The sequence below is a fragment of the Neolamprologus brichardi genome, chromosome 18 (assembly GCF_056152115.1).
Source record: "Neolamprologus brichardi isolate AB-2024 chromosome 18, ASM5615211v1, whole genome shotgun sequence".
Taxonomy (NCBI): Eukaryota; Metazoa; Chordata; class Actinopteri; order Cichliformes; family Cichlidae; genus Neolamprologus; species Neolamprologus brichardi.
The window spans coordinates 14,455,581-14,482,324 of NC_142121.1; the positions used below are offsets into that span (position 1 = coordinate 14,455,581).

General features: G+C 39.6%; 1 protein-coding gene across 1 annotated transcript in view; it reads left to right on the plus strand.

Moving 5' to 3' along the window:
• Window positions 1-24,768, plus strand: part of LOC102797945 (rho GTPase-activating protein 29-like) — a 30,963-nt gene extending 6,195 nt beyond the window's left edge. Inside the window, exons 3-22 of the mRNA XM_006792271.2 lie at window positions 7,764-7,907; window positions 11,964-12,063; window positions 12,355-12,427; window positions 12,679-12,739; window positions 13,346-13,495; window positions 14,091-14,155; window positions 14,264-14,374; window positions 14,484-14,564; window positions 14,905-15,072; window positions 15,210-15,347; window positions 17,049-17,236; window positions 18,572-18,738; window positions 19,225-19,359; window positions 19,734-19,832; window positions 20,431-20,594; window positions 20,737-20,925; window positions 21,113-21,250; window positions 21,510-21,745; window positions 22,246-22,546; window positions 22,813-24,768. Of these exons, the coding sequence (XP_006792334.2) occupies window positions 7,764-7,907; window positions 11,964-12,063; window positions 12,355-12,427; window positions 12,679-12,739; window positions 13,346-13,495; window positions 14,091-14,155; window positions 14,264-14,374; window positions 14,484-14,564; window positions 14,905-15,072; window positions 15,210-15,347; window positions 17,049-17,236; window positions 18,572-18,738; window positions 19,225-19,359; window positions 19,734-19,832; window positions 20,431-20,594; window positions 20,737-20,925; window positions 21,113-21,250; window positions 21,510-21,745; window positions 22,246-22,546; window positions 22,813-24,069 (3,965 nt within the window). The 3' untranslated portion in view covers window positions 24,070-24,768. The remainder of the gene's footprint in view (window positions 1-7,763; window positions 7,908-11,963; window positions 12,064-12,354; window positions 12,428-12,678; window positions 12,740-13,345; window positions 13,496-14,090; window positions 14,156-14,263; window positions 14,375-14,483; window positions 14,565-14,904; window positions 15,073-15,209; window positions 15,348-17,048; window positions 17,237-18,571; window positions 18,739-19,224; window positions 19,360-19,733; window positions 19,833-20,430; window positions 20,595-20,736; window positions 20,926-21,112; window positions 21,251-21,509; window positions 21,746-22,245; window positions 22,547-22,812) is intronic.
• The last annotated feature ends 1,976 nt before the right edge of the window (window positions 24,769-26,744 follow it).

The following is a 26,744-nucleotide window of genomic DNA, read 5'->3' on the forward strand; positions in this document are numbered from 1 at the left end:
AAGGCCAAACTATAAAGGTTTTTTTGTTTTGTTTTGTTTTTTGTAGAGGAGCAAAACCATCTACTGTGTGTTGTGTTTCCCCAGCTCTGACTTTAGGAAGACAACAAAAACTTTGTGCCTGTCCCCACAAGTTCTTAGTCTATTCGTTTTACATGTCTAAAAGCATCAGTCATTTGTCTTGCCCAAGACAACAGTTTCTACAAGCATTTATCAAACAGTGTTATTTAGCCACGTAGGTGGAGATTATTTCTCACTTCTGTACTACCAAGTTCTCAAGGTGAGGTCATCACATACCTGTGCCACAAACCTCTGTAACAGTGCCAGGCATTCATCGTTCCTGTGATCATAACAATAGCCTTGAAGATGACACTATTAGGTCATTAACTGGCTTGAACCATTCTTCAGACAATAAATAAATGAATAAATAAATATTTCAAATTCAAGCATTTGCTGCACTTCTCTAAAAATCATCATCTAATCAGAAAAATTCAAGAATACATGTAATGAAGTGATGCCCAGACCTTACTCAGTGTAGTTCACTATTAGGCCGAGAGCAGGTAGATGTTTACGGGCTGCCCACTGTTTACTGTCTTTGTTAAGTCTGGGGCTCACTTTGTCTCCAAACAAGGCATGGGAAAGAAAGAGCGGCACCCAGCAATGCTATGTTTGGTTAGGCAGAAGGGGAAATTAGTGTTTAGAGACGGGATCCTGACAAAACAATTCCACCTATCGCATATCAAGTTGCAGGCAGCTCAGTAATACCAGCAGAGTATGATACAGTGATGTTTTCTGGCTTAACAGTTTGCTGTTGAAGACATTTGTGTATAATCTCTGCTTGGCTCATTTATTTCTATCTGTGGGAAACACGGAAACAAACAAGTGGCCGTTGAAGGGGGAGTATTTGGGGTGATGGCTGATTCACCAATCAGAACAATGTGTCATCAACCTGGTATGTGGCACACAGATATACATCTGAAACTAAATCTGAAAATCATCCGCTGCAGTGCGGTGTGAACGTGTCACCTTTCCTTCTTGAAGAAAAGAACGAAAGGTCTTGGTAAAGCCCTGCAGCTGTTTCCCAAAGCAGCGCTGTGCCACCAGAGATCCTGAGGCTTGTTTCATGTCGAGCAGATCGCGTGTCCAGACAGGCCAGTTGAAAGCTTGTTGTTATCAGTGGGGGGAGCAGAGGCTGTAACCTCTGTCAGGCCACCTGAAGATTTGGATTAGATTGGTCTCTGCAACCACTACACTCACAATGAGCTTTATTAGACACAATGGGTACCCACCTCCCAAACACACACACATGCATGCATGCACAGACACACACACGCACACACACACAATAATCTGAGAGGCAACATTAATTTAAAGGCGTTTGAGCTGCTGTATGACGTTAAAGTTAAGTCACCACAGACCTGCTTAGACGTTGTACTCTGGAGCACATGTTTTGAGTATTTAGGAATATAATGGCATTATATATGTGGGTGTTTGCAACACACTGCATAGAGATTTGACAGCAGAGAAGCGGATTATTCTGAATGAGTGGTTTGAGAACTTTTTATTGCCCTTCTTTTCCTGGTCACTAGTTTTAGATTAATTCCTTTACCACTTTTCTCTCTACACCCATTACATTTTTCAACCATGTTATTTAGAATCGATTAGATGAAAAAAGGCTGCAGATGTTAAAGGACTTTCAGATTAAGTCCAATAGGAAAATCTTTATCTTTACTAAGAAACAATAACAGCTATTGGTTTGGCTTTTTATTTGTTTCAAGTTCGTTTGAATATTATTTAACCATCCAAGTGGCCAATACATTTAGAACTAATTCTAGAAGCATGTCTACCCAATATGCCATGATGTTATAAAGCTTAATTAATTTATTAGCAGTTTATGACATTTTAAAAGCAACAGTACCAACTATTTCATGGTTGTAGTCTTAAATATGCATATGTAACTGCATTTTCCTCTGTTTAAATATATTTTCCTAAAAGAGAATGAGCTCTTGATCTTGTAGGAAGTAAATGAAGTAGACTAAGCCTTAAGTGTGGTTGGGACAACAGCAGCTCATCCCACCACTGTAAAGAAAGACAGGGGAGGTTTGAGAATCACTGAGGTAGGTAGGGGGTCTTCCTTTAAACAATGTGGCCTGGCTGTATGCCTCAACCCTGTCATCTCTACCAGAACAATGGAGTGGCCCCCACAATCACCAGCGAATTTCCAGTAAGCTTTTTGATGCCATTGTTGTGACAAAGCCACTTATCCACTGCTTTTTTTTTTGTTAACCAGCTTTCTGACTTGTCTCATGCTGCAGTAAGCAAAGATACTCTCATACAATTTTAAAAAAATAAAAAAAGAAGCAACAATGGTAATCAGTGTGAGCTGAAGACTACACACTGACCTTACTTTGGCAGCTTTATTCATGTTCCTAACATTGAAAAGTCTTTTTGGGTGGAAATTAGCTGCAATTTAAGTAACCTCTCTGGGCCCAGACTATACTGACAGAAAAAAGGAAAAGTATGTGTAGCTTGGTCAGAAAATAGTTTAAGTATTTTTGCACAGATGGAATAGTATAATGTCTGATATTTTTATATGCAGATTTTTTTTCACAAACCCTTGACTGAAATGTGGAAACTGTTTTTGCTTGCCTATTTATATTCCAGCAAAACAATCCACCAGGTTTCACAGGTGTGGTGCAAAATGTTTCAGTGGATTCATGAAACTCTTCTCTCATTAGTGTAGATTCTGTCTTTGTTTGTTCATGCTCGCTGGCAATATGTTTATCATTAATTGAGATTGCTGGCTGCTATTTATACATTTGTGCCATTCCAGTGCAGTGTTTTAGCTCTGCACAGTGCCACATGTCTGACAGCAGGCAGTGCAGCAGTAAACAAAGGATGAAAAAATGCCTTTTTTGGCTTCAAGTATCATCTTGTAGATTGGCTCAGGACATTTGTCCTTGCTGCCACAACATCATGGCTATTGTTATTTCCTCACAATTTCTGCCCCCTATAGTGGTCTGAAGAATAGATTAGTCTAATTAAATTCTTTTCTTTTCAGAGGAAAAGGAAATGGGTGATTCTCATCTACACTACTGCTGTGATACTGTAACAGAACCTTCAGTCATGCTCCACTAGTGTCATGCTAAGTGAAAATTCTCAGGTGTGCATCTCATTAGGACTGGCTGTTATATGCTAATATCTGACTCACACATGCCTTTGATAAGAAAATCTTCAAAAGCCAGTGAGCTAACCACTCAATCCCTGGTGACCACAACTGAAGGGGGTTTGGGGGTGGTTAAAAGGAAGGAAAGGGTGCTTAATGAAGACCCATCTTCAATAGGTGGACTTCAAAGTCTGTGTTGCAAGGTCAGGGTCTTGCACCTTGGGGGAAATGACCAGGTGAACCACCTGCTGTAATGGACACCTTTTTGTTAATCCTTGGGTGGAACCTTTGGGCAGGGTATGAGGGGCAAGATGGGCCATGTTGTTAAGCCATTTATATTTTGTGAATGATATAAAAAAAAAAAACAGGTCTCGTTGTTACTAACCTAACCTTGCCATTTTTCTTCCTTAGTCTCTTTGAATTTCTTTTAATTAAATTTAATGTCTGTTTTTCCAGTCATTAGTTAAATGTCACAGATGGTGAGATGTCAAAATTTCAAATGGTCCTTTTTACATTTTTTACACCAGCCAGTTGGATTGGTGTGTGTGTGTGTGTGTGTTTAAAAAAGAGTAGAAAGTGCAACAAAACCACTCCCAGACTTTCTTTTTCACTCCCTCTCTAATTCCTTTTAAATTTCCAATAAATTTTGTCTCGCCTCACCCTCCTGACTGCTAGTGTAGCTTTGATGAAGAACAGATGAGTTTCTTTTTTCAGCCGGTGCCCCTGCTTCTTCCAAAACAGTGAGTTAAACATGAATTCACCTATTGTGTGGTGCCAGCTTACAGGGCTTCTGGTGATTAGGTTGGATCAGAGCAGGACTCCTCTCCTGTTGTTGCTGTGTTGTGTGCATAGGTTCTTTGTGTCACATGATTTATTGTTTTTCATGCTGACTTCTATTTTTCCCAAAGTGCTCAGCTGTCTGTTAAAATCCTGTCTACGACCACTTGGAGAAGTTCCGAAGGAATGATGTAGAAATGAAAATAATCAGAGCAGCTATGGAATTAGAAAGAAGACAGTCTGCGGATAGAAAAATTCTTGGTTAGATACGCAAAACTGTTCTTTGGCTTTGCGTGGTTTTACAGGAAAGAGATACCTTTCATAGCAGTGATACACTGATGCAGTGTGATAACATCAAAGTACAGGAGTAATCAGATTGCATTTTGCACATTTTTTTTTTCATGTCGTCATCTTGGGTAACTTTACTGGCATTCAAAATATCTTGCAGAATCCCCCTTAAACATTCTATGTTGCTAACACTGTGTAGAAATTTCATTTCTACATCCTTGTCCACAGAAAGAGCCCTATGACTTGTATTCATTTTACAGATTGTATGGAGCACAAAGTCCTTCCCAGTACTGTTGCACTAGCCATTGCTAATAACTAATAATAAATATTAGATTTACCTGTCCATCAGGACTGAAATAGTGACAGAAACTACAGATGGATTTTTGGCTCACTTCTGACTACAAAAACACACAAAAAACACGTCATCATTTCAGGATTCATCATCTCTCCATGTATATGAATATTAAAGTTGTGACTGAGACAGATGAACCTGTTTACAACATACACCTCTTCCGTTGTACGTGTTGTCACTCTGCCTGGAGGAAGCAGAAAACAGCTTGCATCACAGCAGTTTCATGCAACCGAGATCATTGCTGTCACAACCACAAGCTTCTGTTTTCCACCTTTAAACTGGTAGAGACACAGATATAGACACTGATAAAAAAAAAAGTTACACAACGTACAGTTATGTGAAAAAGAAAGCACACCTTCTAAGGTTTTATATGTCAGGACATAATAAAAAAAATCTAGTCCTTATCACCCTCGATAAATACAACATCAGATGAACAACAACTTTGTTATTATTGGTTTGACAAAAACGAATCCAAAATGCAGATCTAGTCCCGTGAAAAACACCTCATGATTCAGTGATTTGCTGAACAAATTGTTTATGCATAGTTTTATTTGTACCATAGGTATCATATAAAAAAGTTATACTCAGATACTAAAAATTGTTATCAGATTAGATATTCATTTACAACAGTATAGATAAAAAACAGTCCCATCTTTGCCTCCTCCAGCTGACACACAGCTTTACCCAGCATGAGCAGACAGAAATAAAGCCCTTTCCCGTAACTTGCAGCTGAGCACATGAATACTGGGCAAAGCATCTCAAAGTTCCTGTTTTGACAGCATCCAAGTATTAAGCAGTTATCATAAATGGTAATCTGACCAGTGCACACCTTAACATTAGATATTTAACTATTAGCAGTTATCAGATTGCCACATTAGTTGTAGGTTATAAGTAAGGTAGCAGGTAGCAACTGTGGCGAATTAACAAAACAATGGCATTAGTGGTGGCACTAAGTAGCAGTTCCTCTCTGGCAGTTCCATCCTTTGCCCAGTATATCCACTAACCTTCTATTGCGCATTTCCAACCCATCTCAACCTTATTCCACTCAGTTTGTCTTAAAAAAGCTCAACCTGACCTGTCCTACTGATATAAAAAGTCCTTTTTACTCCTAACTAAAATCCTAGCATTTATTTAACTCTGCCACCTCCAGCTCAGCGTCATATCTTTTTGTCAGTACCATAGTGTCCAAACCATACGTCATACCAGCTCTCACCTTCTTGAATACTCTTCACGCTTGCGTCACTCTCTTCTTTATCTCTCTTGTGCACTTTGGATGGTTGACCGCAGGTATTTAAACTCATCTACCTTCACTGCCTCTAGTTCTTGCATCTTTGCCTTTCCACCTGCCTCCCTTTCATTTACACACTATCTATTCTGCCCTGGTTCTACAGACTTTCATCCTCTTCTCCCAGTGTATAGCACCCATTGTAGTCCACAGATACCATGGAGACTCCAAACTGACCTCATTTTTCAGCATCGCCTTTGCAAACAAGAAGCACGTCAAAGCGAATCTATGATATCATCACACCCTCACTTTGAATCCATCTGTCACTGCTACCACACACCTCACTGCTGTCTTGCTGTCCTAATATGTGTCCTACATGACCTTGACATGCTTCTCTGACAATTCAGACTTTTGTATGCAGTGCCTCAGTTCCTCTCTTGGCAACCTATAATATGCTTAATCCAGATCAATGAAGACACAGTGCAGCTCCTTCTGATCTTATCTATTTTTCTCCAGCAACACTCTCAAAGCAAACATCACATTTGTATTGCTGTTTCTCAGCATGAAGCTATACTGCTGCTCAATAATTACTTCTCTCCTACTCATCTGCATAACTCCACAGGCATGTTATCTGGGCCAACCAGTTTTCCACTTTTCATCGTCTTCATAGCTACCTTTACTTCCTCCTTGCTAATCCTCTGCGCCTCCTGATTGACTAACTGTCCCTCATACATCCTCCTCTTTCTCTCATTTTCATTATCCTTGACTTCTTCAAATCTTCTGAACACATTCTTCACTTGTCAGTAAATTTCCATCTCTCTATTAATCATCTATCTATTCTATCAATAATCCAGCTCTGCGTTTCAGTCTCTCTGCCTCACTAATTGATAAAAGTCATTTTCTCCTTCCATGTCCAGCTTTACATATAATTCGCTATAAGCCTTTTGCTTTGCCACACCTAGGCTCCCAGTACTCCTGTCTGCTTTTGCCATAAACTTGACTTTCACACTATTTCTTTGCATTCCTTTGAATATTTTTCTTCCCTTCCACATCCCACCACCCAGTTTTCTGTCTTTCCTTAAGAAATCCAGAGGATACACAAGATACCTTTGTGGTCGTTTCCCTCACCATTTCAGCTGTTCTTTCCCAGTCATCTGGTAACTCCTCCCTACCACACAGAGCCTGTATCAACTCCTTCCCTGGACTCTGGAAAACATTCTTCCTTCTTCGGATTCCTCCATTTAATCCTTGCTTCTGCTTTCACTCCTTCTCCTTGATTTCTATCTTACTAAATCTATTGATCAGGGAAAAAAATTACACCAGTATTGTAATCTTTATTTTTCTTTTAAAAGCTCCTTTAAAAGCTTCTTTTTATTTTTTCATTAAAATTTTCCCTATAGTATTGAAAATGCCATCATAGCAACACTACTTTGTACTTAGAGGAGTTCATGGTCAGATCAGTGCTTGCAAAATAAGCCCCTCCACTACCATGCTTGACAGTTAGTATGGGGCATTTGTGTTGATATGCTGTGGTTGGTTTCTGCTGAACATTGCGGTATGGTCTCATCTGTCCAGAGGAAATCGTTCCAGAAAACTTGTGGTTTTGTTCAGATGCAACTTTGCATACGTGAGCGGTGCTGCCATATTCTTTTTAGAGTGAAGAGGCTTCCGCCTGTCAACTCTTCCAAACAGGTCATACTTGTTCAGTCTTTTTCTAATTGTACTGTGATGAATTTAATATGCTAACTGAGGCCTGTAGAGTCTAAGATGTAGCTTTTGGGTTTTTATGCAGTTTTTCAGAACATGACAGACTCTTCATAGTTTCCAAAAATATTTGTGAAGTATTGTTTGTGACACTGACAAAGGAATGCCAAGAATTAACGTGACATAACTAACTTTAAAATGCAGTGTAATGGTGCTCATTTTGACTGATAGATGAAAATTTTTTTTTCCCTCAGAGAATTTGGAAGGTCTTCAGGAGGTGGTGCAGCAACGTTTGGCGGAATTAGTTCGCATCCTCAAAATTGTCATTGGCAAACACCAGACGCTCAACTCTTCTGACATTCTGGGAGCAGCTGGCACAGTTATTGCTAAGGTCAAAGGTGAGTAGTTTCTCGCTAGTATGCATGGATGAGACACACAGTTGAACTTGCACACCGGCACCCAGATGATGGTCAACTATAGATGCGTGGAATCTCACGATTGTAACACTGATGTCAGCATATGGGTCTACGTCAGTCTCTCAGATCGGTGTGGCAAATACCCTGCAGGAATATTACACTGATCTCTGTTTGGTTAGGGTTGGCTTGGAGAAATGTTGCTAAAAGCTCACACTGTAAGAAGTTGTTATTCCTTAAGCAACAGATCCATTTCCTGTCTCACAAATGAACACAAACAAAGGGAAGCTCAACTGAGAGGTTAATCTGCTGGAATTGAGATCCACTGCAAGTGTAGTTCTTCTCTTGACTTGAACTCAAGATAGATATATACATATTTCAGCTGATGTGGAAGCCTTCAACAGAACTGATTGTCGATCTTTACAGTCGCATTTCTTCTTTTGCTTTCTTTGTTCTTTGTTTTTACCTGTGTTGTAAGGTGTCCGGATGTCTGACAGGTCACCTGGCTTATCTCAATATTTGTGTTGTGACCTAATCCTTAAAAACACTCAAGAATGCCTGTTTGTAGCCTGAGTGTTGCTTTGACAATGATGAGAATGCAAAAAGGAAACAAAATAAACAGATTAGCCAAAGAAATTATAGGCACTGTGAAGACTGATCTTTACTGATGGCATGAGTCATAAGGACAAAGAATTACACCAGCTTAGTTCAGACATATTTATGCAGCACAAAGGTTCTGAATAGCTACAAAAAATGTTTTTTTCTTTTATCTAATTTAGAGAGTAAATTATACATATCAGATTGATTAAAACATTAAATGACTTTGTTGATGTATTTTTAAATTTTAGAATATGTGCTGTCTGTTATATATTCTAAAAGCTATATTTTAAATATCAGAAATGTTCAAAAAGAAAGATGAAGTAGAACTGAAGTAAAGAGAAAGTAAGCACTAATATGAAATTCACATCCATACCCTGTTATGAGCAAAGTTGGGTGGATCCCTAATTAGAAAAATATTTCTCAAAATATTTTTCGCGTCCTGGCTCTCCCTATGGTAGCTGGGATTGGATCCACTCTTCCCGCAACCCTGATAAAGACAAGCGGAAGAGAATGGATGAATTTTTGAATTTTAAAAACCTTAACTATTTTTAAGTATTCAGTAAAACTAAAACTAGACAAGAGCACGCCTGAATCAAGACCTTAACCAAGTTCATTGAGTCATTTGGTACTTGGAGACAACAGTTTCTTTCTTTAGAAAAGGCATTGCTCAGTTGTGGTTGGACTAACAGTTCTCCAGTTAATGCCACTGCTGAGATTAATGTGGTTTAAAAGCTACGTGCTGTGACAGAGTTCTTTTTTAAATTGCAAGTGTCCACTTATTTATTTAATTATATATTTTTAACCCACCTGCTTTGGCTGCTTAACAAGAGATGGAGGCCCATGGGGAACTACATTGCTCCACTTCTCTCTGAAAACCCTGGCAAAACCAGCATGCTGACATGTGGAGACCATTTAGAGGGCATGTAGTGTAAGATTGAAAATGAAAACGAAATCAACACTTCTGTCTGATGTCAGGCTTGTGTCATTCTGTACATGGCAGTGTGGTGTTGATCCTTATGTGTAAAGCTCTGCTATAAAGTGTTGCATTAAAGCCAGTGCGTTCATATGTAGTTGAGTTTGGAGTTTGCCTGTCCACAAGGGGGTGCCTTATGTCAACACTCTCCCTGGATGGACTGTCCCTAATGGCCAGTAGGTAACACAATACTGATACAGGCTGCTAGCCAGAGGATCGAAAAGGAGAGGTTGAAAGAGGGATGAATCAGTTAGACATCAGATGAAGAGTCAAAGGTCTGGATGATAACAGGCCTTGTGTGCTGCACTGTCTTCAGACCGTGTCATCTCTTCGCCCATGTTCCTCTTTGAAGCTTGGTCATGGCACCTGGAGCACTGGGACAGCTGCCAAAATTCACTGGAAAAAAAAATTCCTCCTTTCTTCTTCAAACACATGGTTGTCTAACCTGTTTCATGTGTGATATGATCTGCTCATGCTCTAACTATTGTTTTTCTTAATTTGACGCTGTGTCGAAAACTCGACAATGTCAGAAACATGTTGTGCTCCAGTTCAACTTTTAGCCAGAGACCAACGTTGCTGTCTGTGTCTTTGTGTGTCGTCACAAAGATAAAAATCTTTTTCACAGACTTTCATTGGCTCAGAACAAACCAAGTCAAGCGTTCTTTCCTGGTCACATTTCGTCTATGTGTTCCTTTTCCCCTCCCACTACTGAAAACTGCAGGGCATTGCAATAAAAGTGTTGACTTCCTCAGCTTATTGAAATTCTTTCCTCGCTTTCTGCTCCCCTTTGTCTATAAATATGCTTACAGCTGAAAGAGTGTGTTTGTCTAAAGGAGTCAGTCTTGTGTGTTCGTGACAAAGGCGATCTTATGTCCCTGTGCTCCTTATTGTAGAATGATTAAATTGATTTTAGGAAAGTGTGTTATTTACTGATAATGGATTCTGTTTTTTTGGATTTAAACACAGTTGTTGTTTTAGTTTTACCTAGTAATAGAGCCAATTACATCCAAGTAACGTTGGTGATGTGCTTCCAATAGAAACATTGAGACATCTAAAGTCAGAATGATACACCAACTTTAGCATACTTTTTCTTGAGCTAATGTTCACACTTACAGCTAAACCATGAGAAAACAATGGGTCCTGCACTTGAATGATGCAGTTTCCATATTTCAGTCATGACAAGGGGGGCTGAGCTCTGGAATCATTGTTAAAGGACCCACAGGATGTCCTGAGGAAGAACTCCGCGCTGAGTTGTACGCTAGCATTCAGGGCCAGTGAGGTGCACGGCAGGGAGGTTCGCACCACACCTCCTCTCTTTTTGGTGTCCTCGAGTGTCTCCCTGGAAAGTGGGGTTGCCTCTTCAAGCCAGGATGCCGTGACTTTTCTGTGCTTCTTCATAAGCTGGGACTTAATAGTTTATGCTTTTACAACTGGCACGGATGGAGATTACTCACGATGAGAAAATGAAAGCACAAAATATAGAAGGTGTCCTCGAAACGAGATCTGTTTAGAGATTTTTGGTCCCGGTTGCTAGACAACTGAGGCGGCAAGGAGAAAAGGTAAGTGTTGAATATATCGCTACATGTCACAGAACTCAAGCTGTGTGAGTGTTTCCTGTTGTGGGGCAGACAGGAAGTACTCAGCTCAGTCAGATTTCACTGACTGTGCCTTTAGCTGTCCTGATTATTTTCTGCAAGCGTGTTCTTGCTGAGTTAAGTGTTTTATGAGAAAGAAAGTTCTGTGTACATTTTATCGAAGATTTTTCAGTCTTGGATGGATTTCTAGAGTCGAAGGACATTTTGCTGTTACCAGATCACAAAGGAAGGAATGAGATTGTGTGTATGTGTGTAGTTTGATTATTTTTTGTGAATGATCAGCGGCAGATGGCTCCAGGGATATTAACACCTTTGAATGGAGGAAGAATTTTTTTAATTGTTTTTGTAAATTCTTTGAATGTCAACCTCTGAAGACTTTTGAACCTGCTCCAGGAAGACATTTTGATTGGGTAGGGAGATATGCAGGCTGCACGTCATTGCGTTTGACTGCTTCTACTCTTAACATGGTTTTTAAGCTGTTCTTGTAACATTTCTGTTAAACCTCTTGACCTTGTGTTATTGACTTTTTATACATCCTCAAGAATGTCAGCACTTACTTGAAGCCACTTAAACTTATAAAGGCGTAAACACTTCCTGCAAAAGCCTAGCTATGATCTTAGAGGCTTACACGGGTAAAACAAGAACAAATGTGCTTGCCATTGTTGCTTTTTTAATACTAATTTTAGAATTTTTTCACAGGTCACTCATTTGATCTGTTTGGCATTTGTTTTTTGCTTTGCAGGTTATGAAATTGTCATGTAGCCACATACAGATTCAGTTGTATCAGTGCTATTGTTGATTGATTGTGTATACAAAAGCTGGTTTGTAATTCCATTTTTTTTGACCAGAGTTCCTGTCTGTCACTCTCCACAGCTGTTAACTTCTCCACAGCTGTGAACCCAGAGAATAAAAAAGTTATATTTGCCGAGATACACACATCCATTGACACTTTGGCATTCACATTCGGCAATGTGTGAGTACAATGCTTGTTTACTTTTTTTAACCAATACTGGATTTTATTACTTTTTGTGTTGTTGTCAGGAAAGTTGGTCTGACTTTAGAGCTCAAGACAGCAACTTATTGGTCTTGTGAAGCTATAATTGTCTCTGTCATGTGTTTTGAATAGCAGGTTTGTGCTTTGTTCTGTCAGAGTTGCTTTGTTATTGAATAGATTGCATTTTTGACCACAGGCGTTTACATGCTTGTCTTTTAAACTGGATTCTGACATATATGTATATATGTACACAATTATATATACCTTTAGAGTGTCTGACTTCCTTATGGGAGATGTGGACAGCAGCCCAGGGTTGGGGATCGCCCAGAAAAACAGAAGCAGGGTGAGACACTATCTTCCTTTTCCCAGCTTGCACAGTTTCCATATATCTTTTCTAAAGCTTTGTTTTGACGGTGACAGTTTTCAAAGGGGTGCACTTAAAGCAGCAATTTTACCCCGCCCCCAAGTAAAAAAGCCTCAAAGACTTGCTTTCTGTATTTAATTGGGTTGTTGAAATCCCAGCTGCCTCTGATGTCTGACTTTGATTGTATGTCTGCTGTTCCCTCCTTATAATCTGAAATGTCTTTTTCACAGTCTTCTGACAACCTCTCTGTGGATCCCGAGGGATATGTTTCAGAGAAAAGGGAGCTTGTGGGTAAGTGTTGTTCACGTTTCATCATTTATCTCTGCGCAATGAATATAAAATAAAACACCATACTGATATGTAAGAGCTATTAATGGCTTCCTTACCAAGCATTTAATTGTTGCTGTCAGAGCAGCCTGAAGTGTCAGTCTGTGTGTTAGCAGAGTGATTTAGTGTTTGGACTCTTGAGTGCCTGAGGTAGACCCGCCTTAAAACCTCTGCTTCCACCCCTGTTATTTCTGCTGCCCTTTTTGTACTACATCCTCATTTTTCCCTCTCCGTCCACATATCTGACATTCCTTGCCTGTTAAAGAGTAGTTCTGTGTGGGATGGGAAACACATGGGATTTGTGTTGAATCAGATCCCGGGTAGCTAGAAAAGGTTGTAAAAAGAAAACGCTGCTCTTAGACTATTTTAAAAGATGCCTAGTCCTTTCATATCCACCTACACTGACAATGCCGCTGACCTCATTGTTGTTTTTCTTCTCCCTTCATTTACCTCCCACACACACACACACACGTCTGCTGGATAGTAAAAGTGAGTTCCATCAATCCAGCATTGAGATATTTTGGTCATACTACTAAACTCATATGGATTTCTCTTCTGTTGACTTTACAGGCTCAGAAGTGCCACAGCCACGAGAGGAGGAAGTTGACTTGACCCTGCTGAAGAATGACAGTGGAGTTGAGTCCGCCCTACTCTATGCCAAGACCTGCTCCAAGTACATCAAAGATCTTCTGGCCTGGATGGAAAAACGGCTAGCCATGGGTGAGACTACTGACAGTATATTAGGTTGGAAACAATGGATTACTGCACAGGGCTTAGGACATTATATTAGCTTTTTTTTCCAGAAAGAAAATGCTGCCAGTATAAGTCCACACCATCTGCACTGCAAAAGGCAGATAAATAGAGTTAACAGTAAAGTATATAACTGACCCATGGACAAAGCTAGAGAAGTTCTTGGAAAACTGTTTCCGCTGTTATATTTCATAAATTTGTCTTCCTCACACTCAGGGGAAAGCTAGATTTCAGAAGAAAAACTCTTTCCATTTAGACTTCTCAATGATTAAAATCATTTTAATGTTTTGCTCAAAATTATTTGTACATTTAAGTAATTCAAAAAATAATTTCTACCACGCCTTATTGTGAATAGGCCATTCTTTATTATATATTAGACAATTACATTAACAAAAGGTAAGGCAGTAGAGGGCTACAAATTGACTAGGGTTCTAGAGGCTTTAATACTTAATACAGAATTTCCTTAAGGATTAATAAAGTATTATCTATTTATGAACTGTATGTAAATATATTTTTGTTGAGGCATTTCTTATTAAGCAGTCTTAACTAATTCTCAATTTTTCAGATATTGAGAATGCTAAAAGCTACGTCAAAATGGCTGAGTCTGCAAAAACACTGGCCAGTCAAAAGGTAACTGAGTAGCCACGCGTTAAAGCAATATTGATTATATTTGCTGGTTGTTAAGTCTTATACAGTAACCCCAAAGACTCATGTATACATATTTTTTGTTTGTTGAAGGACTACATGCCATTCAGTGACCTCTACGTTTCTGCATTCAAGAAAGACATGGAGTACAACCAGCTGCTTATTCAAACCTCCATGACTCTTCAGACCAATAAATTCATGCAGGTAGGAGTGGCGAGAAGTAAATAGATAGTTTATAAATTGTGTGTTCTTTGCCTCGTTTTTATTAACAAGTAATACTGAAGTGTAATTGTTGACTTTCATTTCTTCTCAGCCTCTTGTGGCTCGCAAAAATGAACTGGATAAACTGAGGAAAGAAATCAAGGAGCAGTGGCAGAGGGAGCAGAAGAAAATGGTATTTACAGAATCACTGTGTAGATACATGTTTGATAATTACTCTTAGTTAAGTAGAAGTGCTCCACTGTAGTGTTACAGACTGGTGAGCTTTCCACAGAGCATGTTGCAATGTTGTCAACCTGCCAGGAGATTAGTCATCAGTGACTGAGGTGGTGTTTCTATTATAGAAAAATGTCCAATTTTCTAGACAATGGCAACAAACGAACTTCGGTGTGCCTTTTTAAATGCAAAGCTGATCGTCCGCCAAACGTATTTGATTAAATTTATGACAAGTTTTGAACACATATGCCACATTTTAATCACATGGTCTTTGTGGCTGATCTGTGTGGCTTTGGCAGCAAGAGGCAGATGCAACCTTGCGAAAGGCACGAGCACTGAAGACCCAGAGGAGGGAGGAATACCAAAAAGCCCAGTCAGCAGCAAGTCGCTCTCAGGAGGATCAGTCTAATGCTGGGAACAAACAGCTGGAGAAGAAGAGAAAGCTAGAAGAGGAGGCTTTACAAAAGGTGGGCAGGAGAAATGAAAACAGAAAAAAATAAGTGGTGTCAATATTTTGTGGCATTATTTGGTATGGACAGTAATTTTTATTTGTGCGCATTTCTTCTCTGTCCTTATGCTATTCTCTGTCCATTGTTTTGGGTAGGCGGAGGAGGCCCAGGGCCAGTACGAGAACTGTATAGCTGACGCAGGGAGCAGGAAAATGGATCTGGCTAATGCGAAGAGCACTATCCTGACTCAGATCCGAGAAATGATCTTCCAGTGTGACCTCACACTAAAAGCTGTGAGAAGCAGTTTATATTTTTGAAAGAGTAATTCAGACTGTACAATCACTGTTTTAAAAAAAAGCTTATATCTTATATGTACACCACAAAATGAAACTGTAAAACTTAAATATGTTATCACTTTCAGTTTACCTGACAAACCTTCACAAAAGCTGGAGTTCTGTTTCTTTCTGTGTGATTTCATTTCACAATGTTTCTCCATAATAACTCTGAAAATAGAAGTAGCTTGAATACTATATAACTGATATCTGTATCATATACTGCCCTTCTTTAGTTTGGGGTTAAAAAGAATTATGAATTAAAAGATTATTTTATATACATTTTTAAGGAGGGTTGAAATATGGACTGTGACCACTGTACTGGGTAATCAAATCAAATTTCAGAAAGGTCTCAAATAGTAAAAGCTTGCTCTATATATGTTTAGTCAGTGTTTGGCTGTTTTCTTATTTGGACTATGAGTCCAAGTATGATCGTAATCATTATATAGTGCCATGAAAAAGTATTTGACCCCATCCTGATTTGTCTGTTTGTATAATTGTCACAGTTAAATGTTTCATCAAACAGATTTTAGTATTAGACCCAAAGATCATCTCAGTAAATAAAAAATGCAGTTTTTTAATTTTTTTTTTATTAATAGAAAATTGCTATCCAAACTTATTTGGCCCTATTTGAAGAACTAATTGCTCCCTAAACCTAATAACATTTGCGATAACTGGCAATGAATCTTTCACATCGTCTTGGAGGAAGTTTGGCTCACTCATTGTTGCAGAATTTTTTTAATTCAGTCATATTGGAAGGTTTTGGAGTATGAATGGCCTGTTTAATATCATGCCAAAGCATCTCAATCGGATTTAAGTCTTTGGCTAGGCCACTCCAAATCCTTCACTTTGGCTTTTTTGAGCCATTCAGAGGTGGACTTGATGCAGCGTTTTGGAGCACACAAACTGATGGCTGGACGTTCTCCTTCAGGATTTTCTGGTAGACAGTTCAAGGTTCTATCAGTTATGGAAATATGTCCAGGTCCTGAGGCAGCAAAGTAGCCCCAGACCACCATACTAGCACTATGTTTGACTATTGGCTTATGTTGTTGTTTCAACTTAATATTTTCCCAAAAGTCTTGATTACCATCAAGATGCTTTTGGACAAATGTGAGACGAGCCTTTATGTTCTTTTTGGTCAGAATTGAAACTCTCATGGATGGGTTGTTGATTACTCTTCGAGTAATATGGTCGACCAGCCACTCACTGGGAAAGTTCACCACAGTTCCAAGTTTTCTCTGTTTGTGGATAATGGCTCTCCTTATGGTTCACCTGAGTCTCAAATTATTAGAAATGGCTGTGTATTTGATATAGACTGATAGATGCCAGTGACTTGGTTTACCATCTCTTATTTAAGTTTCTTTAGATTGTGGCGTGATCTCTTTTTGTCACACAGGTTCTAAATAAGTGATTTATTGATTTCGTAAGTCTGTCAGTAATCAGCTCTGGGTGTGGCTTTTGAAAAACTCAGCTTTGCAAAAATTCTGGTTAATCACAATTCATTTATGATTTAACAAGGCAAAATTACTTTTTCACATAGTGCCATGTAGATTTGGATAGCTTTTTTTTTTAAAGTGTTTACAGTTGTTTGAGCTCTCTTTCTTTATGTGTCATTTGCTGACTCATTCAGTTTAAATTTCTTTTTGTTTTTTTTGGTTTCAGGTGACAGTGAACTGGTTTCAAATGCAGCACACACAGACCGTGTCACTTCCTGCACACTACCAGGCCCTGAGTGAGAATGCCAAGTTGTATGAGCCGGGCGAATGCTATGCAGAGTTTGTGCGTAACCTGTCCAAAAATCTCCCTAGAGAGCATCTTCACTCCGACTCCATCTCCTCTGAAAATACAAGGTATGAAGGACTATGAATGCACACTCATGTTCTAGAAATGATTTTGTAAGTTTTTTAATGATTTATTGATCAGCTAAGAGGGAAGCTTATAATAAAAATGGCTTTGAAATGATTATGCATAACATGAAACTAATGTTTTTAAAATCAAAACTTCTTAGCTTTGTATAAGTACTTATAAGGATGACCTGCTTGTTACACTTTTTTGTGATACTTTTTGTGATTAAAATTTGCCATAATTCAGCAGAATGTTGTACATGTTGCCATAATATGTGATCATCGGATTTAATTGAGTTGACACAGACTGTCTGTAAGTAGACTCACAAGTATTAGTTGTGTTGCATTTTTTGGTCATTGTAGCTGAAGCTTCATTTTTGGACAGTTGATTTTGAAAGTACCTTTTGCAGTCGCTCACACCCCTTTGGAAGTTTCTCAGTTCTTCTTTCAGCAAAGGTTAACAGTGAGTCAGATTTGGAGCGAGAGAAAGAAACTAGGAGAGACAGAATGCGCGTTGAATTCCTTGCCCTTCCTCAGGAAATATCTGTGGCTCGGGCTGAATGCAGGAGGGAAGATTGCGAGCGTGAGAGTATGGCTCTGGTTTGGAGGAGTCCCAACACTCTATGTAGTTTGTCTGAATAAGATAAATGCTCATTATTACAAAGAAAATAATACACACTAAGTTAATAGAACAATTAATGATGCTGGTACATTACTTATTATTAGTAAATTACAGATGTTGCCACAGACTAAAATAACTGTCTGTCTGGAACGTGAACTTAGTACTTAGCTACGTTCGTGCTTCCATTTCTCTAAAGGCATTTTTAACGTGACATTATGTGTCGTAGCCGTCTGCTCCTGGGCCTAATTTCAGTTTCTGTTCCTTAATGTTGTCTTTCAGTTTTTACCAGAGCACAAGTTACTTCTGAAAAAAAAGCCTTGATAATTACACATAATTATCAAGTCATACAAATTGTATGACTTTTATCAACATGTATTTATAGCTGTACAATTACAAAAACCCTGCCAGATCTCTTAATTCTTTTCAGTTGTTGGACTAACTAAATATTGCTGAGACTGTATACGCATGATAAAAGTGTGCTTAAATGTTGTATTTAAATGCATTAAAAACATATTTAAGGAATTCTATTCTGAGCCAGAAAAGCAAAAAAACTATGCTCCAGGTGAAGTAAGGGTTGAGTCAGCAGTCCTGTCAAAATGCGACAGATACACACTGAAATATAATAATGCTGAATAGGGCAATAGCTTTAAAAAAAACAAAACAATTAGTCCTAATCAAAGTTCTAATTGAAAGCCTTAAATACCAACTTTATTTCTCAGATTTGGCAGCAAAAGGTCAGTGGGCAGCTATCATTCCTCCCACGGCAACCTCTCACAGGCATCCACCACCTCTTGTGACGTGTTGAGCGGAGAGGAAACGGACAGTACCATACATCGGCCTGCAAAGATCAGTGAGCACAGGTCCAGCAGCAGCACAGACATACAAGGTACATTCAAACACATGTTACGTTTATTTAACCTGCTGATGCATGTTCAAAGTATAATGGTCAAAAAGAATGGCCGTTGTCTGTGTCTGTACAAGAAAATTCACAGAAATTCCCCCTTGGTGTCACATTAGTGCTATAATGGGGAGTCTTAAAATAAACCTTTATCCAACATAGCTATGTACTATTTTAGAAACTGTACAATTTTAGAAACAAGCTAAGAATGATTGGCACTGTCTTTATATGAACCTCTCAGGGACTTACCCTGTGTTCTGAGTCATGGAAATGTTCTCTTGACTAGAGTCAAAACAGTTTGGGTTGTGTGTTGCTTAATCACCATAAGTCTGGAATATCTGTGTAAACTGCTTGTTTCTGAAAATAACTAAAACTGACACTACAAATGTCGCTTCACGAGCGGGTGCCATGTAGCTTTATTTTCTATTGTTATTCTGTTTGTGTGTGACTGCGGGTCTGTGTGTGCTTTTGCAGCTCTAAGAAACCAGGCCCCACTGAGAGCATGGGGCTCAAGTAGTCAGGGGAGCCAGGGTGGGATGTGCAGTGACTCAGAAAGTGCTGGAGGCAGCAGTGAGTCAAGGTCCATGGACTCCCCCACTGCCAGTCCAGGTAAGAGGACTTTAAATTTTAAAACGTCTCATAAATTCATTATAAAGGTCTTGTGAGTGTTTGACCAGTAGTAACTGAAAATTATTACATTAGGCAGGGAAATGAGTATTTGAGGATCTGGTTAAAAAAATATGAATATACGAGACAGTGAAATAAAACTTTTATCATATTGGACACGGTCTGAGTGATCTGAGAAGATGAACAGATATGGCTTTTACTGTAATCTGTTCACTTTATCTTGTGAAATATTCAGCAGTAAATCTACTTGTGCATGGTATAGCTTATTTTTTTATCTAGTGTCCCTGATTTTGCTCTTGTGTGGTAAAACTACATTTTCATATAGTAACTGAGCATTTTGGTACACATTTGTTCAGGCGACTTTAAGCGCCGTTTGCCCAGAACTCCTTCCACTGGGACCATGTCTTCTGCTGACGATCTTGATGACAGAGAGGCACCATCCCCCTCAGACAATGGTGAGATATGTTTGTAATTGTGGGTGTGTTTTGTTCCTGTCACTGTATGCTCTCTGTGTACTTTTCTGCTCAGGAGGATAGAAAGGTAATCATTATATACCTTTTTGTGACAAGGAAGTCTAGAAAGGGATGGAGAAATAGTTAGCGACCATTGCACAATTCTTTATCACGTATTACACATGGCGGCGTTCTGCTAGTCCAAATCTGTGGTGGTTTTTGCTTAGATCAAATGTTTTTATACTCAGCGGCGCTGCACAGATAGAGGTCGTGTTAGTTTTGGCTGATAGTTTCAGCTAACACTTCCTGTATCTGTGTTGACCTCATCCAGTCATTGTGTTCTTACTGTGAAATTAAACAGCCAATGAGCTATTCGATCTATTTTTCACTGTGCATGGTTAGAAAGCCCATTTAACTATAAAAAGCCACCATAATAGCAGATTTTAAAATAATTATGCTAACTAAAAGATAGTGTACTTCTCTTACGTTATAGTTTTTTTTTTTGTTTTGAAGTAAATGCCAGTTTCCCTTCTAATAATAACTCTGAATGATGTCACTTGTCGAGTTAGTTCCTTTCCTCATCAGCGGTTCTGTTTTTTAGGTCTGGCAGAGATGGTGACAGAGACCTCCAGTTCTCCTGGTCCTTTCCGAAATGCTCAGATGTCCAAAGCTGCTCAAACCCATAAGCTAAGAAAACTTCGAGCCCCGTCTAAATGCAGAGAATGTGATAGTCTGGTCGTTTTCCATGGAGCTGAGTGTGAAGAGGTACAGTAAATATGCTCATCGTCATAATTATCTTGTGTATTACGTGTTTATAAAGGATCAGTGTATTTTGCAATTCTTCAAGGGAAGACACAAGTTAATTATACTGTCGCTTCATTTGACTCCTTCTATCTGTCGTTTACAGTGCTCCTTGGCCTGCCATAAGAAGTGTTTGGAGACACTCGCCATCCAGTGTGGTCATAAAAAGCTACAAGGCAGGCTACAACTGTTTGGTATTGATTTTGCCCAAGCAGCAAAAAACAGTCCAGATGGTATCCCCTTTATAATCAAGAAGTGCACTTCTGAGATTGAGAGTCGAGCCCTCAACATCAAGGTAAGTCTTTTTTCCCTGTGATGCAGGGATGGTTGCTTTTACTACCTCATCTCTTATTGTGTTGTAGTTTTAAAGCTATAAAGGTTCATGTGTGACCTTAAATACAATACCATTGACTTATGTATCAAATACTTTCTGTGATTATGAGTTACATTAAAAAATGCATTGGTCTCTGTACATCTCACAGGGCATTTATCGTGTGAATGGTGCCAAATCACGCGTTGAGAAGCTCTGTCAGGCGTTTGAAAATGGGAAGGACTTGGTTGAGCTGTCTGATCTCTCCCCTCACGACATCAGCAATGTTCTCAAGCTCTACCTTAGACAGGTGGGCCTGAAATTCTTAGTTGTTGGGAGGTTATTGAGAATTAGCATGCCACTTAAGTTAAAGGTTGTTTATGTTTAAAGGCTGCTATGATGTGTAGTATTGTTAAGTTAATGTTAAGTTGATCATTTAGATTTTAGCCTTACTTTATTGTGCTTCTTTCATTTGGATTTAGTTTTTTGGGTACATGTAAAATGACTTTAATAGGATATTGATATTTTCCACTACAAGAAACTCAAAACACTTTGGTTGTTTTACTCAGTTACCAGAGCCACTGATCCATTATCGATTCTACAATGATGTCATCGGTTTGGCAAAAGAGTGCCAGAGGGTGATAGTGGAAGAGGCTGATAATAAAGCTCAAAACAACCAGCCAAGAGAGAAGACGGGGCCGAGTATGCAGCTGAACAGAGTCATTTTTAAGATCAGAGATCTCTTCCGCCAGCTGCCCCCAGCCAACTACAGGACTCTGCGCTACCTGATCGCACATCTACACAGGTAAAGGCTAAAAACTAAACCCCCGAGTTATTTCAGAGTGTAAATTCAGTCTGTTCCTCATAATTAGAATAATATGTGTAGTTCCTCATAACAGAAAGGGAAGCAGAGACTTCTCTGTAGCATAGCGGAAGTAGCAGGCTTACTAACACAAAATTAGTTCTCTGTTGATCTCATTACACGCAACTTTAAATTTACACCACCATTAATAAAACTCTAAATAGAATATATATACTTTAATTTAACTTAGTCGATGTTCTTACTTGATTTGCAGGACTTTTAGACCACGACATGACAGAAACATGCAATTGGCATGTAGATGATTGTTGAGGTTTTGAAAACTCACATCTTTTTATCCAGATCAATAAAGGGAATAAATGTCGCATTATGTCTGATTTTGATTCCGTGTAGTGTTTCATTAAACAGATACAGTAATACTTGAACCATACCTAGAAAGATGTCTTTTTAAAATGAAAACTGTTATCACTCTTTGACTCCCACAGAGTCTCAGAGCAGGCCGAAGAGAACAAGATGACTGCGAGCAACCTTGGCATCATCTTTGGCCCCACACTGGTGAAGCCACAGCATACAGATGCAGAGGTGTCTCTGTCCTCCCTGGTGGATTACCCCTACCAGGCACTGATGGTGGAGCAGCTGGTGAAACACTTTCAGACAGTCTTTGATGCATCTTTCCTACCTAGTTCTGACACAAGCAGCGCTGGCCAGGCCTCCCCCAGACTTACCCCGCAGGAGAAGATTCGACAGCTTAGCAGACACTCAACCTCCCTGACTGACATCAAAGAGGTGAGGAGGGATTAAGGCAACCATAAAACCAAATTTGAGTCATTTTGTTTATGCCGTGATTAGGGTGTAACCTGTCAAGTGAAAAGAGGCCATATGTGCCTTTAAAATGATCTTTCCCAACAGTTCAGTGTTAATAAAATCAACTTTAATACAGTATATTAATGTAATCAAAAAGATTCAGTATTTTTTTTATTTTTTTTAATAGAAATTACTCTGTTACATGTAGATACAGTTTAGTTTATTGTAATCTGTTTATATCGTTTCAGAGCACCAAAATCTACAAAAGATACTCATCTGTCATCCCATCATCTCACATCATGGGTGAGGTGCAGGAGGTCCGACCAGGAAAACATAAAATAGGGGTCTCGACATTGGACAGAGTTAACGGGGTCCAGACTTCTAGTGGAGGAGATGTTCAGAGATCAACCTTAGTGTTTGGTCGTCCCAGCACCACCGTCTCCTCTGTCACCACCATGGCACCAAAGGTACAGCTGCGCCACCAGCGCGGCAGACAAGCGTCTCGACCAGTCAGCATGCCACTGGAACGCCTGCCCGCACCAGCTCAAATCGGCGAGAGGAATAATCGAAACACCAGCGATGTTGTTGATTCAGGCTCTGTTAAGCGGGAGACCATTGCTGAAACTATACAGGAGATGCCAGAGCCAGAGAGGGCTCGGCAAAGTGGCTCATCCAGGGTTAGTACCTACTACATTACTCCTTTTATTGACACTCAGAGGAGGACGTGGGACAAGAAGTACAAGCACTATGATGTTACACCCAGGACTGCTATGATAATGGCCAACCTGCCATCTGCCAGTTCTGTAATGCAGCCTGTAAAGGCAACGATGCCTGTTAGCAATGTTGCAACCCCAACAACTGCGTCTGTGGTTCCAACGACGAGTAGCGTTAGCACCGTTTTCTCGAGTAACCTTTACACATCGTCACTCAAGTCTGTTTGGACCTCCAAAAGGGAAAATGACACTCAGAGTTCACTCCGCGAGTCTAGCAGTTCACCAAACCTTCCACTAACACTCAGGGCACCGAGGACTCTGCACCCTCCTTCTGGAACTTTCTACAAGCCCCCTGTTTCCAACAACGGCCGTGCTACAACACTCCCAAACTGGAATACTACTTTAACTACCGCCACCACCACCAGCTTATCATCCACCCCCACCATCATCTCCACTACCATTACTTTGTCACCCACCACCAACGTCACCATCATTACCACATCACCTGCTACTACCACCACCACCTCATCGTCTTTCCCCAACAGCCCTGTTGAAGCGGCGTGTCCGTCCCCTGTCCTTAAAAGCCCCGCACAGACGCCACTCCAGACTCAGGACTCCACTGACAGTGCCATAGACTCTGGGGGCTCAACCTCTGCTCCCATGTCACCCCCTCAGTCTCCTCCCCCTAGCAGCCCTGACGACCTTAGCCCTAGTGAGAATAAACCTGTTTACCAAAGACTGCGACCCCGGCGGCTGCAGGAGCTCGAACACAGAGAGGCTCATTTTGTGTGACACCAAAAAAAGGAGAAACAAACAAAAAAACTCATATGATATCTGTAAATATTACTTTATCACAGTGAATGCTGGGGAAAAGATTTTTATCACCAAGCTGAGCATGGAAGGAAATATCGACCTGTGAAAATAAACCATAAAAGTGTTATAAAAGTGCTAATATATTCTTTCATATGTCTAAGTCAACAGCAGCTGGTTTAAGCGCTCAAAATTTCGATGCCAACACAATCGTTTATTGCCACATTTTTAAATAAATAAATAGATTAAATATATGACAAAGGAAACTGGCAACAAATCAATTTCTGTCTGAAACGAACTTTAAGCCTATCACATTTCTTCTTGAATATTTGATTTATACAGAAATATATTTTACACACTGCACTTAATAATCCAGGTTCAGATTCCGGGGTTGCCTTTCATTTTTTAAAATTAGTTTAACTCTTATTCCACTAGGAATAGATGTAAGTACTTCAAGCATGAGGGTTCTTACTGATAAAGAAGTCAACATTTACATCTTTTAATGTGTTCATAGCCTGTGATTGGTACATCTTTTCTCAGCATGTAAATCATATGTATCTTTGTACATTTTTATATTCATTGATGCATATTCCATGTCTGTCACAAAGGTTGTGTTTATTCCCATTTTTGTGACTATACGGAAGACGAATGACACGCAACAGTTCCTGCTGCAAATTAAAAATTTGAAATGACTCTGTTTGAAATTGAGTTTTGTTGTTGTTGTTTGTAGATTTCTGTTCAGCGCCCTGGAGAATCAAGGTTATATTTGAAAGGTTGTTTTAAATTTATTGCTTTATGCTATATTTATTTGGTGTGTGTCTGTTTCAGTTTTCCCTCTTACTTATAAGGGTACTCACTTTTTTCTTCTTTTTTATCTCTACACAGTAGCTTTAATGTGATACTGTCAAGATTTCAGATTCCCTTCGCCTAATTTCCCATGTTACCTACTCCACCTTGTCGAGCTGCTCAAAACAATGAGTCATTTCAGAACTGAAACAAACCCCCTTGTCTCTGAGTCTGATCAGCTCCTGTGTCACTCAGTCCAAACTGATTTATTATGGAGGTGCTTAGCTGAAAGGCTTTCTTCCAGAGTGATGTGCAGTGACTGTGCAGGTAAATCTCGCTCCTTTATCTTTCTAAAAGCACACTGGTTGCCGCCGTGATGAAACACATCTCCAGTATAGGATGAAACGTCTCTCCACCTGGATTCCTCCTTTCCTCTTCCGTAGGTATCCCCTTAATTCTGCCTCAAAATGGATGACGGTTGTGTTTTTTCTGCTTGCCCATGTTGAGCTGGGAGATTAGAGCAATCAGATTAGGAGTGCTGCTGACCTGCAGGCAGAGGAGAGGGAGTGGGCAGCTAGAAGGCACACGGATCTCTTACCTTGCTTAATTTTTTCCCAATACTTCAGCTTGTCGGTGAACCTGTTTCTCTAGATGTCGTTCTACTTTTCTATCATTCCATAACAGGTAAGGATCTGAATTTACTTGTTGTTGTTTGGAAGTTGTTTGGAAGATCGTGTAACAAAGAGATATGGTTGCTAATTACTGTTTGGCTTTTAGATTCACTCAGAACATCTTGGTATTGATTTGCTGTGACCTTTCTCTAAAGGGATGAGTGGACCCAAACTGTATCAGAACTGCCCCCATATTCCAAAATGACTATTTTTATAACTTGCATACAGGTGAATGACAAATTTAACAACAAACAAAATAAGACTCCAGACTCACTGAAGGGTGTCATGGCCACTGGTTATACTTGGGGGAAGCTCAGCCAGTTCGTACACCTGTGGGAGATATTGGAGCGGTGTGTTAGGGTGTTTTCTCCACCATCACCACAGCAAATGAGGGAATATCAATGCAATAATTGCAATGGTTTTCACTCTGACCAATAGAGACATAGAAAGGTGCCTAGGTACATTAAAGCTGTTCTGGTGGGACATGGCAGACCAGTGCCTTTTAAAGTGATTTATGCCAGGGGGGTTTTTTTCCCCAAGGATGAGAGCAGCAAGCACAAAACCCCCAAAATTACATCCAGAGATGTCACATACATAATGATAGCTTTTACTCTCCTGTTTTAGTCTTACAGCTTCCCCTGTTTTCCAGACAGGTGTTCATGCGCTCTGAGGTAATCTGTTGGACACGTTGCACTGAGCAAATTACTCTTCATGTCCGAGATTTTCTGAAGCACCATCTGCACATATCCTGTATATGTCACTGACATTTTTCCCTTAACATCTCCCTGAAAATTAATTTGCCTTTGGAATACATCTGCATGAGAGTAGGTTCAAATTGCAAGTATAAAGCTTTATTTGTATCCACGCACAAAGTCATGTAAATACATCCTGTAACCGTGGCTGTTAACACATATGGTAGTTAATAACATCACCCATTGCCACTGCAGGTAAAATTTGTCCTTTTGCATTAATTAATAGAGGTTCAGTGGTTTTGCGGAACCTGTCAGGGTTCTGTGTGTTTTGTGAATTAATTATCTGCAGTTGTAGTAAAACCTCTCATAAACCAGTTCAAATATAAGTCTGATATGAAATGAGCACAAGACACAATCCAGTCCAAGACAAGACCTGCTCTTAGGGCTAGATCCACATATGGGTCTTTCTGAACTGCAATAATTTGATCTAGTTGGTCTCGTGTCTTCG